This window comes from Hylobates moloch, unplaced genomic scaffold, assembly GCF_009828535.3.
Source record: "Hylobates moloch isolate HMO894 unplaced genomic scaffold, HMol_V3 SCAFFOLD_4, whole genome shotgun sequence".
Taxonomy (NCBI): Eukaryota; Metazoa; Chordata; class Mammalia; order Primates; family Hylobatidae; genus Hylobates; species Hylobates moloch.
The window spans coordinates 19,989,012-20,008,424 of NW_026652279.1; the positions used below are offsets into that span (position 1 = coordinate 19,989,012).

The window sequence follows — 19,413 nt, forward strand, 5'->3', positions numbered from 1 at the left end:
GCTTAAATTACACCACTGACAGCAATAAACTAAGGGAATATTAAACTATTGATACCTACATTTTTTAGTAAACCTCAACCAGTATTAAATATTTGTCTCTGTTTCATCCAAGACTGTAATCCTATTAACCTTCAAAGTTTCACCTGCTCAAAATGTGAGTGTTTTAAACACTCTAAACAGTAAATTTGGTTGTATTTCTAAAACCCCCAACTCTGGTTAGTACAAAGCCTTAAAGTGAAAAGGCATTTTAAATTTCAAGTTATTCTATTTAGAGAGGATATTAATCTGAATGGCTCCACTATTAAATCAATGAGAACTCAAGAGAATCCTACAATTTAAATTCCATTTACCAACTGATGTACTGGTTGTTCCATTTAGCATCTGACCTGCCACAAATTTAGTTGACAGATAAATAGATCATGTTATGTAAATTGCTTATATGATGGCTATTTTCTTCCCATTCAGCTTCCTTGATATTACCCATGGTAAAATTGCCTTGAAAGTCTCAGTTGTAGAAGGTCATTGTTTTTATGTTCCTCTTTTCTTTCACAGGATAGAATTCAAATTGAGCAAGGAACACTCAACATAACAATGGTGAACCTCTCTGATGCTGGCATGTATCAGTGTTTGGCAGAGAATAAACATGGAGTTATCTTTTCCAACGCAGAGCTTAGTGTTATAGGTGAGTCTTTATACTGGCAAGAAAAAGAATAAAAACTCTTTAAATCACTAAACTAACTTGTTCTTTGCCAAGCATAAACGTTCAATCCAAGAAAAGGAGTAAAGAAATCTTTAGGCCAAAGGTACTACTCGAGAAACAAGTAATAAGCAAGTCTATAAGCAATAACAAGAGAACGCTTTCTAAATCAGCCTCTTCTGATGCTTACAATGGGGACCATGCTTCCCTTGGCACTCATTTTTATTCCTCTATTGACTGCACTTCTAAATTGAGCAAAGTTTTTGAGATGCTTTTTGGAGTCTGCTGCTGATTTGGTGTAAACTTGAGCTTGGAGGGAATAAGAGCTGACTTGGTTTGGAAAGGCTTATTTGAACAGCTGACAGAATAAACCCTGCTCTTCCACATCTGAATTTTTCCAGACTATGCATTAATGGTCTTTCTTCCAACTACATCTTTCATCGTGTGCCACTTCCCTCTTCTTCAGCTGCATTGATCTTTCTGTTCTGCATATTCACCATCCTCCCTTCCTCTGCAGGCCACTGGTACTTAGTGAGTGCATCCTCTGCCTGAAACGCTTTTCCTTCCCCTCTTCATTTCTGTAACTCCTTCTCATTTCCCATCTCCCAGCTTCATTGGTGCTTCCTCAGAAAGTCATGCTTGGGTCAACTATTCCTATTACAGATTTTTATACTATCTTTTACCTCTCCTTTGTGAAAGATGCCACAGTTACAGTTTACATTTTTTTGTGTGATCTATCTTTTTCTTCCACTGCATTTTAACCTCCCCATGATGTCAAGGATCATAATTGGTTCAATTCCTCATTGTATTCCCAGGACTTAATATAGTATTGAAGCAGATAGTATGCAGTCAATAAACATTGAATTAATGTAAGAATGAATGAGTGTGTTAAATGAATGAAGAAGTTAAGAGATTATTTTATTAAATGGATTAATAGATTAGGTCAGTAAAGAATTGAAAACATAGTTGAGTGAAATGATGAATCTATGGACGTTAAAAAAAAAGTTAAGACCAACAGCTTGCATTATTCTGTAGAAAAATTTTGAATTTGTCTATTATTATAAAAGAAGAGATGATAATAAAAACTGAAAACACAAAAACAAATGGAAATGATTTGGGAACTGCCTCCTATTTTAGAGGCTTTAAGTAGTCATTCTCCTTGGTGAGAGCATAATGGAAGATTATGAATAAGAGAAAAACAGCACACAAAGGAGCTAATTCACATGCTCTGATAAATTGTCCAGTTTCAGAGTCCCGACTTTCCCTTATGAAAAACATTCATTGGTGCCTAGCGCGTAAATCTTGCATATAGAAGTAAATGTTCTCAAGTAGAATGTACTTCCATTCTGTGCAATGTAAAAAAATAGAAAGAAAAACTTCCACAACTGCTCTTCTCACTAAATTCATTAGCACTGACTCAAATCCTATCAAAGATAATGCTTGTGAGATTTCATGGGGATGGAGCCTTTTTCAAAGAGGCCTAGTAATGGTTATATGCTCTTGGCATAGCATCAGCATGGCTAGGCCTACTGGAATCCTAAACACACATACTTCTCACCCTGTAAATATTAGGAACAATAATTTTCAACCCCTTCCAGGACAAGTATGATGGTTCCCTTCTGCCCAGATTTGCTAACTATTGGTACTTGGAACTGAGTCTTTTGGAGTACAGTTCACCATGGCAAGATTGCTTAGGAGTTTATTCTAAAACAAGTGTGTTCTCTACTGTATGTCAGCTAGTTGGAAGAACAGCTAAAAGTGAGATGTGGCCTAATGAAATGAATCGTAGTGTCTGAAAACCCTCTAGATGAGCGCTAGGCAATTTATCAGTCTAGGGACCCCTTTATAATTTTAAAAGATTTTGTGGATCCCTTTATTAAAATAAGAAAATTTGCTAGAAACAAATGACACCAATAAAGTGAGAAAAGCTGTTTAATGATTTTTATCTAGAGTGCCTACCCACAGCTGAAAATAACAGAATGTATGTGTATGCGTATGTGTACACATAATGGCTTAAAACCACTCTGCATAGCCCTCCCCTCTCTCCTTCTAGTACTAAGATTCAAGGCCTGTTAGCTGGGAATCACTGTTCCAACTTTTACATTAAGGAGTTTATTTAAAAATCATTTCCAGTTGGAACTGTCTAATTACAAATGAATTTTTGATCTGAGCTCTTAAGTTTCCCGATGCCAGCAAACTAGAAGTGTTAGTCTGTTTAAGCTGCTATAACAAAAATACTGCAAACATGGTGGCTAATAGACAACAAATGTTTATTTCTGATAGTTCTGGAAGCTGGAATTGTGATACCAGGGTGCCAGCAAGGCCAGGTTCTGGTGAAGTCCCGCTTCTGGGTTGCAGGCTGCCAACCTCTCACTATATTTTCACATGGCAGAAGGGGTGAGGATCTCCTGGGCCTCTTTTATAAAGGCATTAATCCCATTCATAAGGTGCTTCACTCTTATGAAGGGCTTCACCTCTTAAAGGTCCTGACTCTTAGTACCATCACCTTAGGGGTTAGGATTTCAACATAGGAATTTTGGAGGGACACAAACATTCAGACCATGGCAGTAGAGCAGTCAAGATAAAATGAAAATGCCTGAGAAATTATTTAACCATGTTTAACATGAGAACAATAAAGGCATGTCATCAAATTATATAGGCCAAACAAGTTGTAAAAATGTAAGACTTGCAGGAATTCAGGAAAGGGAATTTGGCTAGGGGGCTGGGCTGGAAAGCTAAGCCCTGAACAATTTAGATTTTGACAAGCACAAAGAATATTCCAGATCAGAATGAAATGGCTGGAACAAAGGCTCAAAATTATAAAATATCTGGGATAGTTTCTTGCACATAGAGAATCTTCAATGTTTTTTAAAATTGTTGACTCATCAGTGGATGAATGGGCAAACAAAATTTGGTGTATGTGTACGCAGTAGAATACTGTGTAGCCATAAAAAAAGAAAATCCTGTCATTTGTTCATGCTGTATATTTCACATAGCGTGAACCTGGAGGAAATCATGCTGTGTGAAATAAGTCAGGCACAGAAAAATATCACATGATCTCACTCATAAGTAGAATCTAAAAAAGTTTATCTCAAAGAAATAGAGTAGAATGGTGGTTGCCAGGGTTGGGGGAATCCGTGGGGGAGGGTTGCGAAGATGTCGTTCAAAGAATACACTTCGGTTAGATGGGACAAACAAATTCAAGCACTCTATTGTATAACACGACGATTATAGTTATTAGCAAGATATCGTACTCTCTAAAAATGCTGAGGGAGTGGATGTTAAGTGTTTCACCACAAAAATGATAATTATATAAGGTACTTTATGTTAATTAGCTAGATTTAATCATTCTACAACGTATATAAATACTTCAAAACATGTGTGTAATAGATATAATTGTGTCTGTCAATCTAAAAAGTAAAATAATAAAACAAAATAAATAAAAATTTTGATTCAAATACATAAAGCATATATGGGAAAATTTAAACTTGAAAAAGAAAGATGGTGGCCAGGCACGGTGGCTCACAGCCGTAATCCCAGCACTTTGGGAGGTCAAGGTGGGCGGATCACCTGAGGTTGGGAGATCGAGCCCAGCCTAGCCAAAATGGTGAAACGCCGTATCTACTAAAAATATATATATATATAAATTAGCCGAGCATGGTGGCGCATGCCTGTAATCCCAGCTACTTGGGAAGCTGAGGCAGGAGAATCACTTGAACCCGGGAGGCAGAAGTTGCAGTGAGCCAAGATCATAACATTGCACTCCGGCCTGGGCAACAAGAGTGAAACTCCTTCTCAAAAAAAAAAAGAAAAAGAGAAAAGAAAAAGAAAGATGGAGAATTCATTAAGGACCAGTTTTGGAGATTCTTGAATGACAAGCTTGCAAGTTCCCTATTTAATATCCCATTTTCCCTTCCAAAAATTCCCGGTAATATATTTCAGGTAAATTTAAGGGCAGTTAAAGATTGAGTGTGTAAACCCGTATAGTCTCTCTTAAGTGAATAAGGAAGAAGACATCTGACTATTTAAAAATACACAGAAATTAATATTGGTTAACTTGGGTAAGGTATAGTATGATTGTTTTCCACAAGTCACTTTGTTCCTTATATAGCAGAAATAGTTTGGCTCCTTTGGATCAAATAACTAAATTGTCATTACCTATGCTAGAATCATGAGGATGCTGAATTGAACAAAGAAACAAAATGGAAACAAGATAATCTCTTGTTAAGATTATCTCTTGGCCAGGTGTAGTGGCTCACGCCTGTAATCCCAGCACTTTGAGAAGTTGAGGTGGGTGGATCACCTGAGGTCAGGAGTTCCAGAACAGCCTGGCCACCATGGCAAAACCCAATCTCTACTAAAAATATAAAAATTAGCTGGACATGGTGGTGCATGCTTGTAGTCCCAGCTATCTGGGAGGCTGAGGCGGGAAAATCACTTGAACCCGGGAGGCAAAGGTTGTAGTCAGCCAAGATTGCACCACTGCAGTCCAGCCTGGGTGACAGAATGAGACTGTCTCAAAAAAAAAAAAAAAAATCTCTTGATAATCTGTATAAGAAAGAAAAAATATATATGTAGGTTCCACCTATTGATTAAATATCAGGAACCTCCAATGCTATAGAGGAGATTCCTTTTAATGTTGGGTGATAGCGCTGCAGTCATGAATAAGAGATGTTTAGGAAACATGTATTTAATAGGTTTTTCCCTTGGTTTTATTTTATGTGTTCTGTCTTGGTATTTAATGTGTATGTAACATGTCTGTATTTAGTGGATTTAAACTGCTAAATAATTAATCTGTGTGCTGGGTGATTTACTCACTGCATGGGCAAACGCCATAGAGAGACTTTTATCTTGAGGTCAGTATATTGGTAGGCCTGGTTATGAGTACATCAAATGGAAGTGTCCTTGTCTGTGACTGAACGATTACAATTGATAGTTTATTATTTCCCAAGGCAACAGTTCCTAGACCTTTTCTGCTGTCTTAGCCTGAGTCATGGATGAGATTCACTTGTGGGATATATCCCTGTGGGCATCCCTGAGGTGCTGTACAACTCCCTGGGTGAGAACCATCATTCTACTCCTCTCCCCCACTCATGGAGGTGTATTACAATTAGAGTAAATAGAGCCTTGTAATCATGGGGAAACTGAATCTTCTATATGTAACTTAAAAAGTAATGATAACTAAGTTAGGTATTTTGTTGGTGAAAAAATAACTTTTCTAAAGTAATAGTTCTACCCATGTTTAGTATTTGTGTCCACTCAGATGATCATATTGGTGATGGGGACTGCTGATTAAATTGCTAAACTTGAAATCATTGGGTAAATACAGAGGATAGCTAATGTCTCCAGAGCAAGGCTGAGGCAAGTATTCAGGTGTCTGCAATTCACTGAAAGAATGTTCTCCAGGAAAAACCTGTAAGGAAACGCAGAATAAGGAAGAAGGAGGAACCAAACAAGCATGGGGTCTTAGGTAAAGTCTAGCCTAAGTCTAATCCAGAAGGGAGATTTCTGGAACATAAACTGTACCTCAGACCCATTTCCACCTTGAGGTAATGAGGCTAGCTTTTTTAAAAAATCTCCGTTTTAATCACTTCCTAAGCTACCTCTTAAGTGGGGTTGCGAAGTGGTAGGGGTCAAAAATCTTTCATTTTGCTTATATATGAGAATATTGTGAAAAAAATTTTTTGATTTTACAATTGGAGGAGCCATCCCAAAGGGTGAGTGGGTGTCTGCCCAGCGGTCTTTTGAATATGACTTTACTTTTCCAGGACTGTATAATGGAGGAGAAGTAGCTTCTACCCTGAGGAAATTATGTCTAGTGGTTCAGTATCCCGGGGGTTCTCCTGGCCTGTATGGTGGAACACATCTGACCCTGGCAGGACACTCAAATACCATCAAGTAACTGATGGCCCAATTAAAGTGAGGTGCAACCTTGAGCAATTGTCTGGTTAATTTGGCATCTATCCAGATGGTTGGCTCCCAAATTAGAAAAACATTAAGGCTAAACTAAAAGTTATTTCATAGGGACTTTCACAAGTGCTCATCTGCATCTAAGTCTGATTTCTCAACTGCCTCGTTGAGCCAGATTACAAAATAATCAAATGTGCTGAGTGTGATCAGCATCTAATGAGAGGACAAATGCCTTTCTTACCCAACTGCAGTCATCTAGGCAAGAGCTTTACTTAAGTTGTCATGAAGAGGGAAGCTGTGCACTTGGCTCTCAAAATCAAATTTGGTATATTAAGTTATTGATCATATACGTACCAGTAGTAGAAGGATGTCATTACTCATCTTACTGTGAAAACTGACAGAATTACATGTGAAAGCCTTCGCAAACCTAAAGGTGTTTATAACAATATAAGAAGGTTTGGGCTTTTTTTTTTTTTTTCCTCTTAGTATCCATACCAAAAACTTAGAGATAGCCATGAAATCACCAGTAAATCCCAGTTCTGTGCTTCTCAATTTTTGCTGCAGATTACAATCATCTGGAGAACTCTTTAATATCCTGATGGCATACCATACTCATTATCAACTAATTCAGTCTCTGATCCTAGGACCCAGGCATTTTTCCTTAAAGCTCCCCAGGTGTGACTCCGAAGAACAACAGAATTTGAGAACTATTGCTTTAATTGATCAGGTTTAAAAAGCCTTTGAATTTTCCTAAAATATTGATTCTCAGGCTTTATCATGCATCAAAATAATCTAGAGGACATGTTAATACACAGATTGCTGAGCTCTACCCTGAGAATTTCTGATACAGTAGTTCTAGAGTGGGGCCTGGGAATTTATATTTCTAACAAGTGATGTTGCTGCTGATGCTGCTTATCCAAGAGCAGCATTTGAGAACGACTATCCTAAAATAGGAAATCTGTCCTACACAGAGGGCTTTGGTTGTTGTTTTTAAAAACTGAACATAGTCTCCCTATCAAAACATCTGATTTTGGATCTAAAAGCACTCTGAATCCAAAGTACCCCTGTATGAGAGAAAGAGCAGGCATCAGAGATTCCAACACGGCTGAAGGCCCCATTTCAACAAGAGAGTGAATGGGAATAAAGCACACAGAATATCTTGACAGACTACCATGTGAGGCTTGAGCTAAAGCACTGCATGGCATGACTCTGGTAGTTAAAGCCAACTGAGGGGAGACATTGAAAGCTGATAAATATTATGATAAATATTATGATAATCCCTTACATCAATTCCCCCAAAGAAATGCAGTCAGTGAGTTAGAGTTTAAAATATTATTCTAGAATGCAGCCTAAGGCATCACTGAGCATTAATACTTTTTATACAATCCTATAACCAAAATCTCTGAATCTTCTGTGAAACTGCTGTGAAGAGATTATCCATCTTGAAGTCCTTAATCGTTTACATAAAGATATTTCCAATAAATTTCTCATAAAATATAGAACTTCTCTCAAAAGAAAAAAAGTTTGCATCTTCTAGTAAAGAAGCAAAGTTTTTGAACAGTCAGTAAGAAATATGTTATTTTTCTCTTTGCCCAGTCTGGGACTAATTTAACTCTGTTGTATTAATTCTAGTGAGATTGTTTTCTACCCTTTCCCTATTTGAATTGAGTGATATTGTAAATGTATTTACTACTTTATGTCTTTTACCATTATCTACCACAAGTTCTTTGAATTTGTGAATAAATAAATAAATGAAGTAACTATTTTTCCCCCTCCACCACCTTCTGGCAAAATGGATTGCATTTGGGGAGCCTAATCTAAGGCATATTAATTAGATTGACATTCAAGATTTGGTAGTGGGGGGTGATTCATCAAGATAGTCGAAAAGGTAGTCCCAGACCCTTTTTCCCCAATGGACCAATTGCCATTGAAAGAAATAAAACCAGTTAAGAGATTTCTGCACTCCAGTCAAGTGTGAAGCCAGGAGCATTAAAGCACTGTAGAAACATTTATGGCACTCGCTTGCTAGAGCACCTCCCACTCACCCCAGCGTAGCACAGAGCTATCAGTAGAAAACTTCCAATTCCTAATTTCTTGCTGGGGAGGGAAAGAAAAGAGCGGAAGGTACATCCAGTGTTTTTACTTTTGAGGGGGAAGTACTACCTGAGGGAGTGGTTTCCGTTTTGCCTGAATCTAAGTGATGGCAGAAACTGGGCTATGTGGGAGGCCCCCGAGAACAAAGTCTATCAACATGGCTTGGTGTGGTATCAAGCTGTACCACAGACACTAGGGGAGGTCCAGTACCAACAGAGGGAAATCTAATGCTTCCTGCAGCACTAGAAAGTCCACAGTACCTGATAAAGACACCAAGGGAAGCTCCTGAGTAGAAACCAACAAATCTTCAATTAGGGGATTACATACAAAAGCCCAGAGAAGAGGCATCATCAGAAAAGGCTTGAGAGATCTGCAGAATCTCTAGCTGGACTGATTGCTCTCAGACTGCAAACACTAGGAGAAGTGTCTGATTTTTTAAATGCCAGAATTCCAACAGAAGATAATAAAGCACGCAAAGAAACCAGAAGACATGGCCCAACCAAAGGAACAAATTATATCTACAGAAATCAACCCTAAAGAAACAGGTATGTCAATTACCAAAGAATTCTAATTTCATTCTTAAAGATGCTCAAGGAATTAAGAGACAGTACAGATGGATAACTAAAGGAAATCAGGTAAATCATGCATGAACAAAATGAGAGTATCAACAGAGATAAAAGATGAAAATGAACCCAAAGAAATTCTGGAGGTGAAGAATACAGGAAGTGAATTCAGAATACAGTACTCAATTTACTAGAGAGATGCAACAACAGGCTTGACCAGACAGAAAAAAATAATCACCGATTCAAAGACAGAACATTAGAAATTATTGAGGCAGAGGAGCAAAATGGAAAAAATAAGAAAAGTGAAGAAAGCTGAAGGGTCTGTGGGACATCATCAAGTGCAGCAATATAAGTGTTATGTAATTTTCAGAGAATAAAGAGAGAAAATGGCAGAGAGCCTATCTGAAGAAAAAATGGCTGAAAACTTCCCAAGTCTGAGCAAGGAAATGGACTCACAAATTTTAGAAGCTCAAGATCTGCAAGTAGAATGAATCCAAAGAGATCTACACTGAGACACATTGTAATCAAAGTGTCAAAAGTCAGAGACCAAAAGAAAATCCTGAAAGCAGCGAGAGAAAAGCAACTCATCACAAACAAGTGTGCATCTATAAGATTATCAACAGATTTTTCAGCAGAAACTGCATGCTAGAAGGGAGTGAGATGATCTACTCAAAGTGCTGAAAGAAAGAGCTGCCAATCAAGAATACTATATCTGGTAAAACTGTCCTTCCAAAATGAGGGAGAAATTGAAACTTTCCCAGATAAACAAAAGCTGAATGAGTTTATCACCACCAGATCTACCCTTCAAGAAATGCTGAAGGGAGTCCTTTAAGTTGAAATGAAAGCATGATAAACAACACAAAACCATATGAAAATTTAAAACTCCTAGATAAAGGTAAACATACAGACGAATATAAAATCCTGTAATATTGTAGGTACAAAAATCACTTTTATAAAAATCTGATATATAATTTTTAAAAAAGTATAAAAGGTAACTATAAATCTATGTTAATAACTATACAATAAAAAAGGAGGTCTTTTGTGTCATCAGTAACAAAGTGGGGGAGCAAGATATGAATAAATAGTTTTTATACATGATTGAAGTTAAATTGTTGCCAGCTTGAATAGATTGTTATAACTTTAAGATATGCTGTGTAATTACGGTGGTAACCACAAAGATAGTATCTATATAATATACAGAAATGGAAATGAGCAGTGAATCAAAACATATCATTTTAAAAAATAAACACAAGGCTGGGTGCAGTGGCTCACGCCTGTAATCCCAGCACTTTGGGAGGCTGAGATAGGCAGATCAATTGAGGCCAGGAGTTCAAGACCAGCCTGGCCAACATGGTGAAACCCCGTGTCTACTAAAAATACAAAGTTTAGCTGGGTGTGGTGGCGCATGCCTGTAATCCCAGCTACTCAGGAGGCTGAGGCATGAGACTCGCTTGAACTCGAGAGGCAGAGGCTGCAGTGAGCCGAGATCACACCACTGCATTCCAGCCTGGGTGACAGAGTGAGACTCTGTCTCAAAAATAAACAAATTAAATAAATAAAAATTAAAACAAAAATCAAGGAAACACAAAAGAAGACATAGGAAAAAGGGTAAACACAAAAGCAACAAGATACATAAAACAATTGAACAAAATGGCAATTCTAAGCCCTTCCCTATCTCTAATTATTTTAAACGTAAATTGATTAAATGCCCCAATTAAAAGATACAGGTTGACTGAATGGATTAAAAACAAACAGGATCTAACTATATGCTGTCTATAAGAGACACACTTTGGATCTAGGGATACACACAAGCTGAAAATGAAAGAATAGAAGAAAATAATCCATGCAAACCAGAACCTAAAGAGAGCAGGGGTGACCGTATTAATATCAGACAAAATAAACTTTAAGACAAAAACTGCCACAAGAGACAAAGAAAAACATTATATAATGATAAAAGGACTGATTCATCAGAAAGATGTAACTGTTAGAAATATGTATGCACCTAATATTAGAGCTTCCAAGTATATGAAGCAAACATTGCTTCTGAAGAGAGAAATAGCAACACAATAGGAGGATACTCTGATGCTTTATTTGCAATCACGGATAGATCAGACAAAAGACAAATAAGGAAGCAGAGGATGTGAACAACCTTATAGGCCAGTTGGACCTAACAAGCATATAAAGAACACTGCTCCCTGCTACAACAGAATATGAAATCTCATGCACACATGGAACAGTGTCCAAAAGAGACCATATGTTAGGGTACAAATAAGTTTTAACAGATTTAAGAAAATTGAAATCATATGTAATATCCTCTCTGACTGTGACGGAATGAAACTAGAAATTGATAGCAGAAGGAAAACAGGAAATCCACAAATATGTAAAAATTGAACAAGTCATTCTTAAGCAACGAATGGGTCCAAGAAGAAGTCAGAATGTAATTTAGAAAATATCAGGAGACAAATGGAAATGAAAATACAACTTATCAAAACTTATGGATGCAGCAAAAGCAGTAATGAGAGGGAGGTTAATAATGATAAATGCTTACATTAAAAAAGAAGAAATATCTCAAATCAACACCGTAACTTTGTACCACAGCCAACTAGAAAAAGATTTTAAAAACTGAAAAATCAACAGAAGTAATGGAATAATATATATTAGAGCAGAGATAAAGGAAATATAGAATAGAAAAATAATAGGAAAAAAATCAGTGTAAACAAGAGTTGATTTTTTAAAAGATCAACCAAATTGACAAACCCGTAGTAGACTGAGAAAAGAGTGTACTCAAATAAATAAAATCAGAAATTAAAGAAGGGACATAAAACAGATGATTCAGAAATAAAAAGGAGCATAAAGACCACTATAAATAATTATTCACTGAAAGATTGGATAACCTAGAAGAAGCAGATAAATTGCTAGAAACATACAACTGCTTAAGACTGAGTCTTGAAGGAATAGAAATGTGAATAGACTTAGAACTAGCAAGGAGATCGAAGCAGTAATTTAAACCTCCCAATAAAGAAAATACCTGGACCAGATGCCTCACTGGAGAATTCTACCAAATATTTAAAGCAGAATTAACACCAGTTTTCCCCAAACCCTTCCAAAGAATTAAAGAAGTAGGACCACATTTAAACTCATTCTGTAAGTGCAGCATTATCTTAAAACCAAAAGCAAACAAGGACACAAGAAAACTACAGACCGTAACCCTGATGAACACTGATCCAAAAATTGTCAACAAAATACTAGCATACTCAACTCAGTAGCACATTAAAAGGATTATACACAGTGTCAAATTGGAATTATACCTGAAATGCAAAGATGGCTCAACATACAATATCTCAGTTAATATAATATACTGCAGAATGAAGGACGAGAACCACATGATCATTCCAACTGGTGGAGAAAAAGCATTTGACAAAATTCAATACCATGTCTTTTTTTTTTTTTTTTTTTTTTTTCACTCTATCGCCCAGGCTGGAGTGCAGTGATGTGATCTTGGCTCACTGCAACCTCCACCTCCCGGGTTCAAGCATATCTCCAACCTGAGCCTCCCAAGTAGCTGGGATTACAGGTACATGCCAACATGCCTGGCTAATTTTTGTATTTTTAGTAGAGATGGGATTTCACCATGTTGGCCAGGCTGGTCTCAAACTCCTGACCTCAAGTGATCCTCCTGCCTTGGCCTCCCAAAGTGCTGGGATTACAGGCATGAGCCACTGTGCCCGCCTTAATTCAATACCTTTTCATGATAAACACCCTCAACAAAGTAGAGATGGAAACTACCTCGACCTAATGAAAGCCTTGTATGAAAATTTTTACTTCTTTCCTTTCCAATTTGGATGCCTTTTATTTATTTATTTACTTATTTATTCTTTGTCTAATTGCTCTGCCTAGGACTTCCAACACTAGGTTAAATAGAAGTGCTGAGAGTGGGCATCCTTGCTTTGTTTGTGATCTTAGAGAAAAAGCTTTCAATTTTTCACTGCTAAACATGATGTTTCTCATCCACCTTACAGTCAGAAAATTAAAAACAGAATTACCATATGATCTGGCAATCCTAACATTTGGTATATATTCAAAATAATTGAAAACAGCATCCCGAAGAGAGATTTGCACACCTATATTAATTGCAGTATTATTCACAACAGCCAGGAGGTGGAAGCAACCTAAATATCCATGAATAGTTGAAAGGATAGAGAAAATGTGTTTATATACATACAATGGACTATTATTTCTGTTATGTATTACAACATGAATGAACCTTGAGGACATTATGCTAATGAAACAAGCCAGTCACAAAAAGCAAATACTTCATGATTCTACTTTGTGAGATGTCTAACATAGTCAAACTCATAGAAACAGAAAGTAGTCTTGTTACCAGGGGCTGGGAGAGAGGAGGAGGAAATGGGGAGTTGGGAAATGGGTATCAACTTTTAGTGTTGCAAAACGAAAACATTCTAGCAATGAGTTGCACAAAATTGTGCATATAGTTAATACTACTGTACTGTACACTTAAACATTGTCAAGATGGTAAATTTTATGTTATGTACTTTTTACCACAATGTAAAAAATAGAAGATTTCGCAGTATTTTTCAAACTTGAAGGCTCATATGAATTACTTGGGAATTTTGTTAAGTTTAGATTCCAATTTCAGGTCTGAGGTGGGGCCTGGAATTCTGCATTTCTAACAAACTTCAAGGTGATGCCAATGCTTCTGCTCTAGGGATCACATTTTCAGTGGCAGAAAGTTGTGAAATCATAGATCTCTGTCTCTCTCATAGTGGATGGTGTTCAGGAGGGTGTACATTTAACAAGCTTCTCCTGGTGATTTTTATGGTCAGTTAAACTGAGTTTATTTGAGGTGCCACAGATCTATAATCTGCTTTCTAGATCCCTTTCTTATCCAGTCTTAAGCCATCACAACAGGTACCTTTCTAACTCATAAGATCATGTAGATGGTGGAAGGAGAACAGGACTGTTCTGTTGGTATAATGACACTGTGTCCATTTAATCCATGCTTCCATTGTTACATTACCCAAGAGTGCAACATGACCCAACAAAACCTCTATCAGTCATGTGAGGCATTTTTTTTTTTTAACAGAAGAAGAGCATTGGCACCAACAATATTCCATCTCTTCTTTTTCCAGCGTGAGGAGACCATGGTTCTTCTAGACTCCTAAAGAAAGTCATTTGTACTTAGTTTAAGGCATGTTGCTTTTGGTAAAGTCTTTTGAATGTGGTGAAAATGAACATAGCACAAAGGCAAAATATATGCTCTCATTGCCTGCAAAACTGTTTCTGGTGCTTTATTGAAAGAGCATGATAAGCAAGATATCAGTGACTGCTGCATTGCATAAACATAGCTCTTCTACATTGTAATATGGTTCTGGTGGGCCTGCATGTCTAGAATAGAGCCTGTATCACTGAAGTGCATGAAACTGCTTTGATAACTTGTCTCACAAAGCCTCAGGGAACACATTCTTTGAGCAAGTAAACTCAAAGTGAAGTTCTTACCTTCTCAGTGCTGGGTCAGCTGTTGGGCATACTGGGGAGGAAAGAGGAGACCATGTGCTTCTGCAGAACAAGACCCAAATCTGGGGAAAGCTGAACTTCCAGGGTGCACTTGCCCTGTTACCTTCCCCTAAGTGTGTGTTGTGGGAAAAGTAGGGAAAGGCGGTTACCTGCTAGAGCTAGCTGAGCGGCAGGAGCTGATTCTATGTATCTCTTCTCAGCCCAGCATTCAGTGACTTCATGTTGATAGCTTGAAATTGGCCAAGGTAGGAATATCTACACCACAGAAATTGGCAAGGACTACAAACCAAATTCTTTGGTGTTTTATTTTGTTGTTTTGTTTTATTTAGAGAGCCACTTGTAAAACATTTACTATCACACCCGTTCAGATGATTTAGTACTGTAAACAGCCCATGTGGTATTTCTTGGATAATTTGTTTCATTAGACTGAGGTACAACTCCAAAGAGGATGTCATGTCCTGTACACAGGACTGGAAGTTCAAGAAGCCATTCATAACCCTATATGAAGCAGAGAAAGGGATGTGGTGTTCAGGCAAAGCCTCATGAGAAGGGAATTTCCTGTTTTGAACTGAATCCCTGACTTCTTTCCTGCAACATACATTCATTCATCAAATACTGATTAAATGTCAACTTTTTTATAATACACAAAAGGGAAAGAGGCTCTTCCTTGAATTATGCCAGAAGTCAGATAAAAGAAAGATTGTTGCTTTTTGGCTGGGCATGGTGGCTTACACCTATAATCCCAGCACTTTGGGAGGCCAAGGCAGGAAGATGACTTGAAGTCAAGAGTTCCAGACCAGCCTGGCCAACATGGTGAAACCCCATCTTTACTAAAAATACAAAAAAAAAAAAAAAATTGCCAGGTGTGGTGGCACACACCTGTAGTCCCAGCTACTCAGGAGGCTGAGGCAGGAGAATTGCTTGAGCCCAGGAGGCGGAGGCTGCAGTGAGCCAAGATCTCACCACTGCCCTCCAGCCTGGGTGACAGAGCAAGACTCTGTCTCAAAACAAAAAAACAAAACAAAACAAAAAAACAAAACAAAACAAAAAACAGATTGTTGCTTTTTAAAAATTGACTTAATTCTTCAATAGGTTCACTGATTAAATATCAACTTTGTATCAAGCACCGGGCCAGGCCCAAGGGATATACAGATCCAGGATACATATTCTTGCCTTCAAGGAACTGATGTTCTAATAATAGCTAATAACAAGAGCTACTATTTCCTAACTATGAAATTCTAGAGTTTTCACTATCATAGTCTAATGACTCTCTTCTGTTCATTTAGCAAACTTTGCATACTATACACTACCTGCCTAACCAAGGATATGAGTTTGTATAAGAGTTTAAGACACTGACATGTAAATGAAATATCACCAATTTGGACTGATATAAGAAAGTCAATGTGATTACAGAGTGTTTAAAATGCAGACTGTCTTATTATCTTTATATGGATAGGATGGGTCAAAGGAGGTTAACAAGAATTTAGCAGCTGAAGTCCTACTTAAAGCATTATATAAGAATTATATTTTGGAGGGTGGAGCCAAGATGGCCAAATGGGAACAGCTCCGGTCTACAGCTCCCAGCGTGAGCGATGCAGAAGACGGATGATTTCTGCATTTCCATCTGAGGTACCAGGTTCATCTCACTAGGGAGTGCCAAACAGTGGGTGCAGGACAGTCGGTGCAGTGCACCGTGCGCGAGCCGAAGCAGGGTGAGGCATTGCCTCACTCGGGAAGCACAAGGGGTCAGGGAGTTCCCTTTCCTAGTCAAAGAAAGGGGTAACAGAAGGCACCTGAGAAATCAGGTCACTCCCACCCTAATACTGCGCTTTTCCAACGGGCTTGGAAAACGGCACACCAGGAGATTGTGTCCCGCACCTGGCTTGGAGAGTCCTACACCCACGGAGTCTCCCTGATTGCTAGCACAGCAATCTGAGATCAAACTGCAAGGCAGCAGCGAGGCTGGGGGAGGGGCGCCCACCATTGCCCAGGCTTGCTTAGGTAAATAAAGCAGCCAGGAAACTCCAACTGGGTGGAGCCTACCACAGCTCAAGGAGGCCTGCCTGCCACTGTAGGCTCCACCTCTGGGGGCAGGGCACAGACAAACAAAAAGACAGCAGGAACCTCTGCAGTCTTAAATGTCCCTGTCTGACAGCTTTGAAGAGAGTAGTGGTTCTCCCACCATACAGCTGGAGATCTCAGAACTGGCAGACTGCCTCCTAAAGTGGGTCCCTGACCCCCGAGCAGCCTAACTTGGAGGCACCCCCCAGTAGGGACAGACTGACACCTCAGTCAGCCAGGTACTCCTCTGAGACAAAACTTCCAGAGGAACAATCAGACAGCTGAATTTGCGGTCCACAAAAATCCGCTGTTCTGCAGCCACCGCTGCTGACACCCAGCAAAACAGGGTCTGGAGTGGACCTCTAGCAAACTCCAACAGACCTGCAGCTGAGGGTCCTGTCTGGTAGAAGGAAAACTAACAAACAGAAAGGACACCCACACCAAAAACCCATCTGTACATCACCATCATCAAAGACCAAAAGTAGATAAAACAACAAAGATGGGGAAAAAACAGAGCAGAAAAACTGGAAATTCTAAAAAGCAGAGCTCCGCTCCTCCTCCAGAGGAACGCAGTTCCTCACCAGCAATGGAACAAAGCTGGATGGAGAATGACTTTGACGAGTTGAGAGAAGAAGGCTTCAGACGATCAAGCTACTCCGAGCTACAGGAGGAAATTCAAACCAATGGCAAAGAAGTTAAAAACTTTGAAAAAAAAATAGATGAATGTATAACTAAGATAACCAATGCAGAGAAGGTCTTAAAGGAGCTGATGGAGCTGAAAGCCAAGTTTCGAGAACTATGTGAAGATTGCAGAAGCCTTGGTAGCCGATGCGATCAACTGGAAGAAAGGGTATCAGTGATGGAAGATGAAATGAATGAAATGAAGGGAGAAGAGAAGTTTAGAGAAAAAAGAATAAAAAGAAATGAACAAAGCCTCCAAGAAATATGGGACTATGTGAAAAGACCAAACCTGCGTCTGACTGGTGTACCTGAAAGTGACGGGGAGAATGGAACCAAGTTGGAAAACACTCTGCAAGATATTATCCAGGATAACTTCCCCAATCTAGCAAGGCAGGCCAACATTCAGATTCAGGAAATACAGAGAATGCCACAAAGATACTCCTCGAGAAGAGCAACTCCAAGACACATAATTGTCAGATTCACCAAAGTTGAAATGAAGGAAAAAATGTTAAGGGCGGCCAGAGAGAAAGGTCGGGTTACCCACAAAGGGAAGCCCATCAGACTAACAGCTGATCTCTCGGCAGAAACTCTACAAGCCAGAAGAGAGTGGGGGCCAATATTCAGCATTCTTAAAGAAAAGAATTTTCAACCCAGAATCTCATATCCAGGCAAACTAAGCTTCATAAGTGAAGGAGAAATAAAATACTTTACAGACAAGCAAATGCTGAGTGATTTTGTCACCACCAGGCCTGCCCTAAAAGAGCTCCTGAAGGAAGCGCTAAACATGGAAAGGAACAACCGGTACCAGCCACTGCAAAAACATGCCAAATTGTAAAGACCATCGAGGCTAGGAAGAACCTGCATCAACTAACGAGCAAAATAACCAACTAACATCATAATGACAGGATCAAATTCACACATAACAATATTAACCTTAAATGTAAATGGGCTAAATGCTCCAATTAAAAGACACAGACTGGCAAACTGGATAAGGAGTCAAGACCCATCAGTGTGCTGTATTCAGGAAACCCATCTCACGTGCAGAGACACACATAGACTCAAAATAAAGGGATGGAGGAAGACCCACCAAGCAAATGGAAAACAAAAAAAGGCAGGGGTTGCAATCCTAGTCTCTGATAAAATAGACTTTAAACCACCAAAGATCAAAAGAGACAAAGAAGGCCATTACATAATGGTAAAGGGATCAATTCAACAAGAAGAGCTAACTATCCTAAATATATATGCACCCAACACAGGAGCACCCAGATTCATAAAGCAAGTCCTGAGTGACCTACAAAGGGACTTAAACTCCCACACAATTATAATGGAAGATTTTAACACCCACTGTCAACATTAGACAGATCAATGAGACAGAAAGTTAACAAGGATATCCAGGAATTGAACTTAGCTCTGCACCAAGCAGACCTAATAGACATCTACAGAACTCTCCACCCCAAATCAACAGAATATACATTTTTTTCAGCACCACACCACACCTATTCCAAAATTGACCACATAGTTGGAAGTAAAGCTCTCCTCAGCAAATGTAAAAGAACAGAAATTATAACAAACTGTCTCTCAGACCACAGTGCAATCAAACTAGAACTCAGGATTAAGAAACTCACTCAAAACCGCTCAACTACATGGAAACTGAACAACCTGCTCCTGAATGACTATTGGGTACATAATGAAATGAAGGCAGAAATAAAGATGTTCTTTGAAACCAACGAGAACAAAGACACAACATACCAGAATCTCTGGGACACATTCAAAGCAGTGTGTAGAGGGAAATTTATAGCACTAAATGCCCACAAGAGAAAGCAGCAAAGATCCAAAATTGACACCCTAACATCACAATTAAAAGAACCAGAA

General features: G+C 38.6%; 1 protein-coding gene across 5 annotated transcripts in view; it reads left to right on the top strand.

Annotated features, from left to right (window-relative positions):
• CNTN4 (contactin 4) overlaps window positions 1–19,413 on the top strand; it is a 991,759-nt gene that overhangs the window by 821,255 nt on the left and 151,091 nt on the right. For all 5 annotated transcript variants that reach the window (XM_032149528.2, XM_058437175.1, XM_032149525.2 and 2 more), the window contains one exon: window positions 553–682. In XM_032149528.2, the coding sequence (XP_032005419.1) occupies window positions 553–682 (130 nt within the window). The remainder of the gene's footprint in view (window positions 1–552; window positions 683–19,413) is intronic.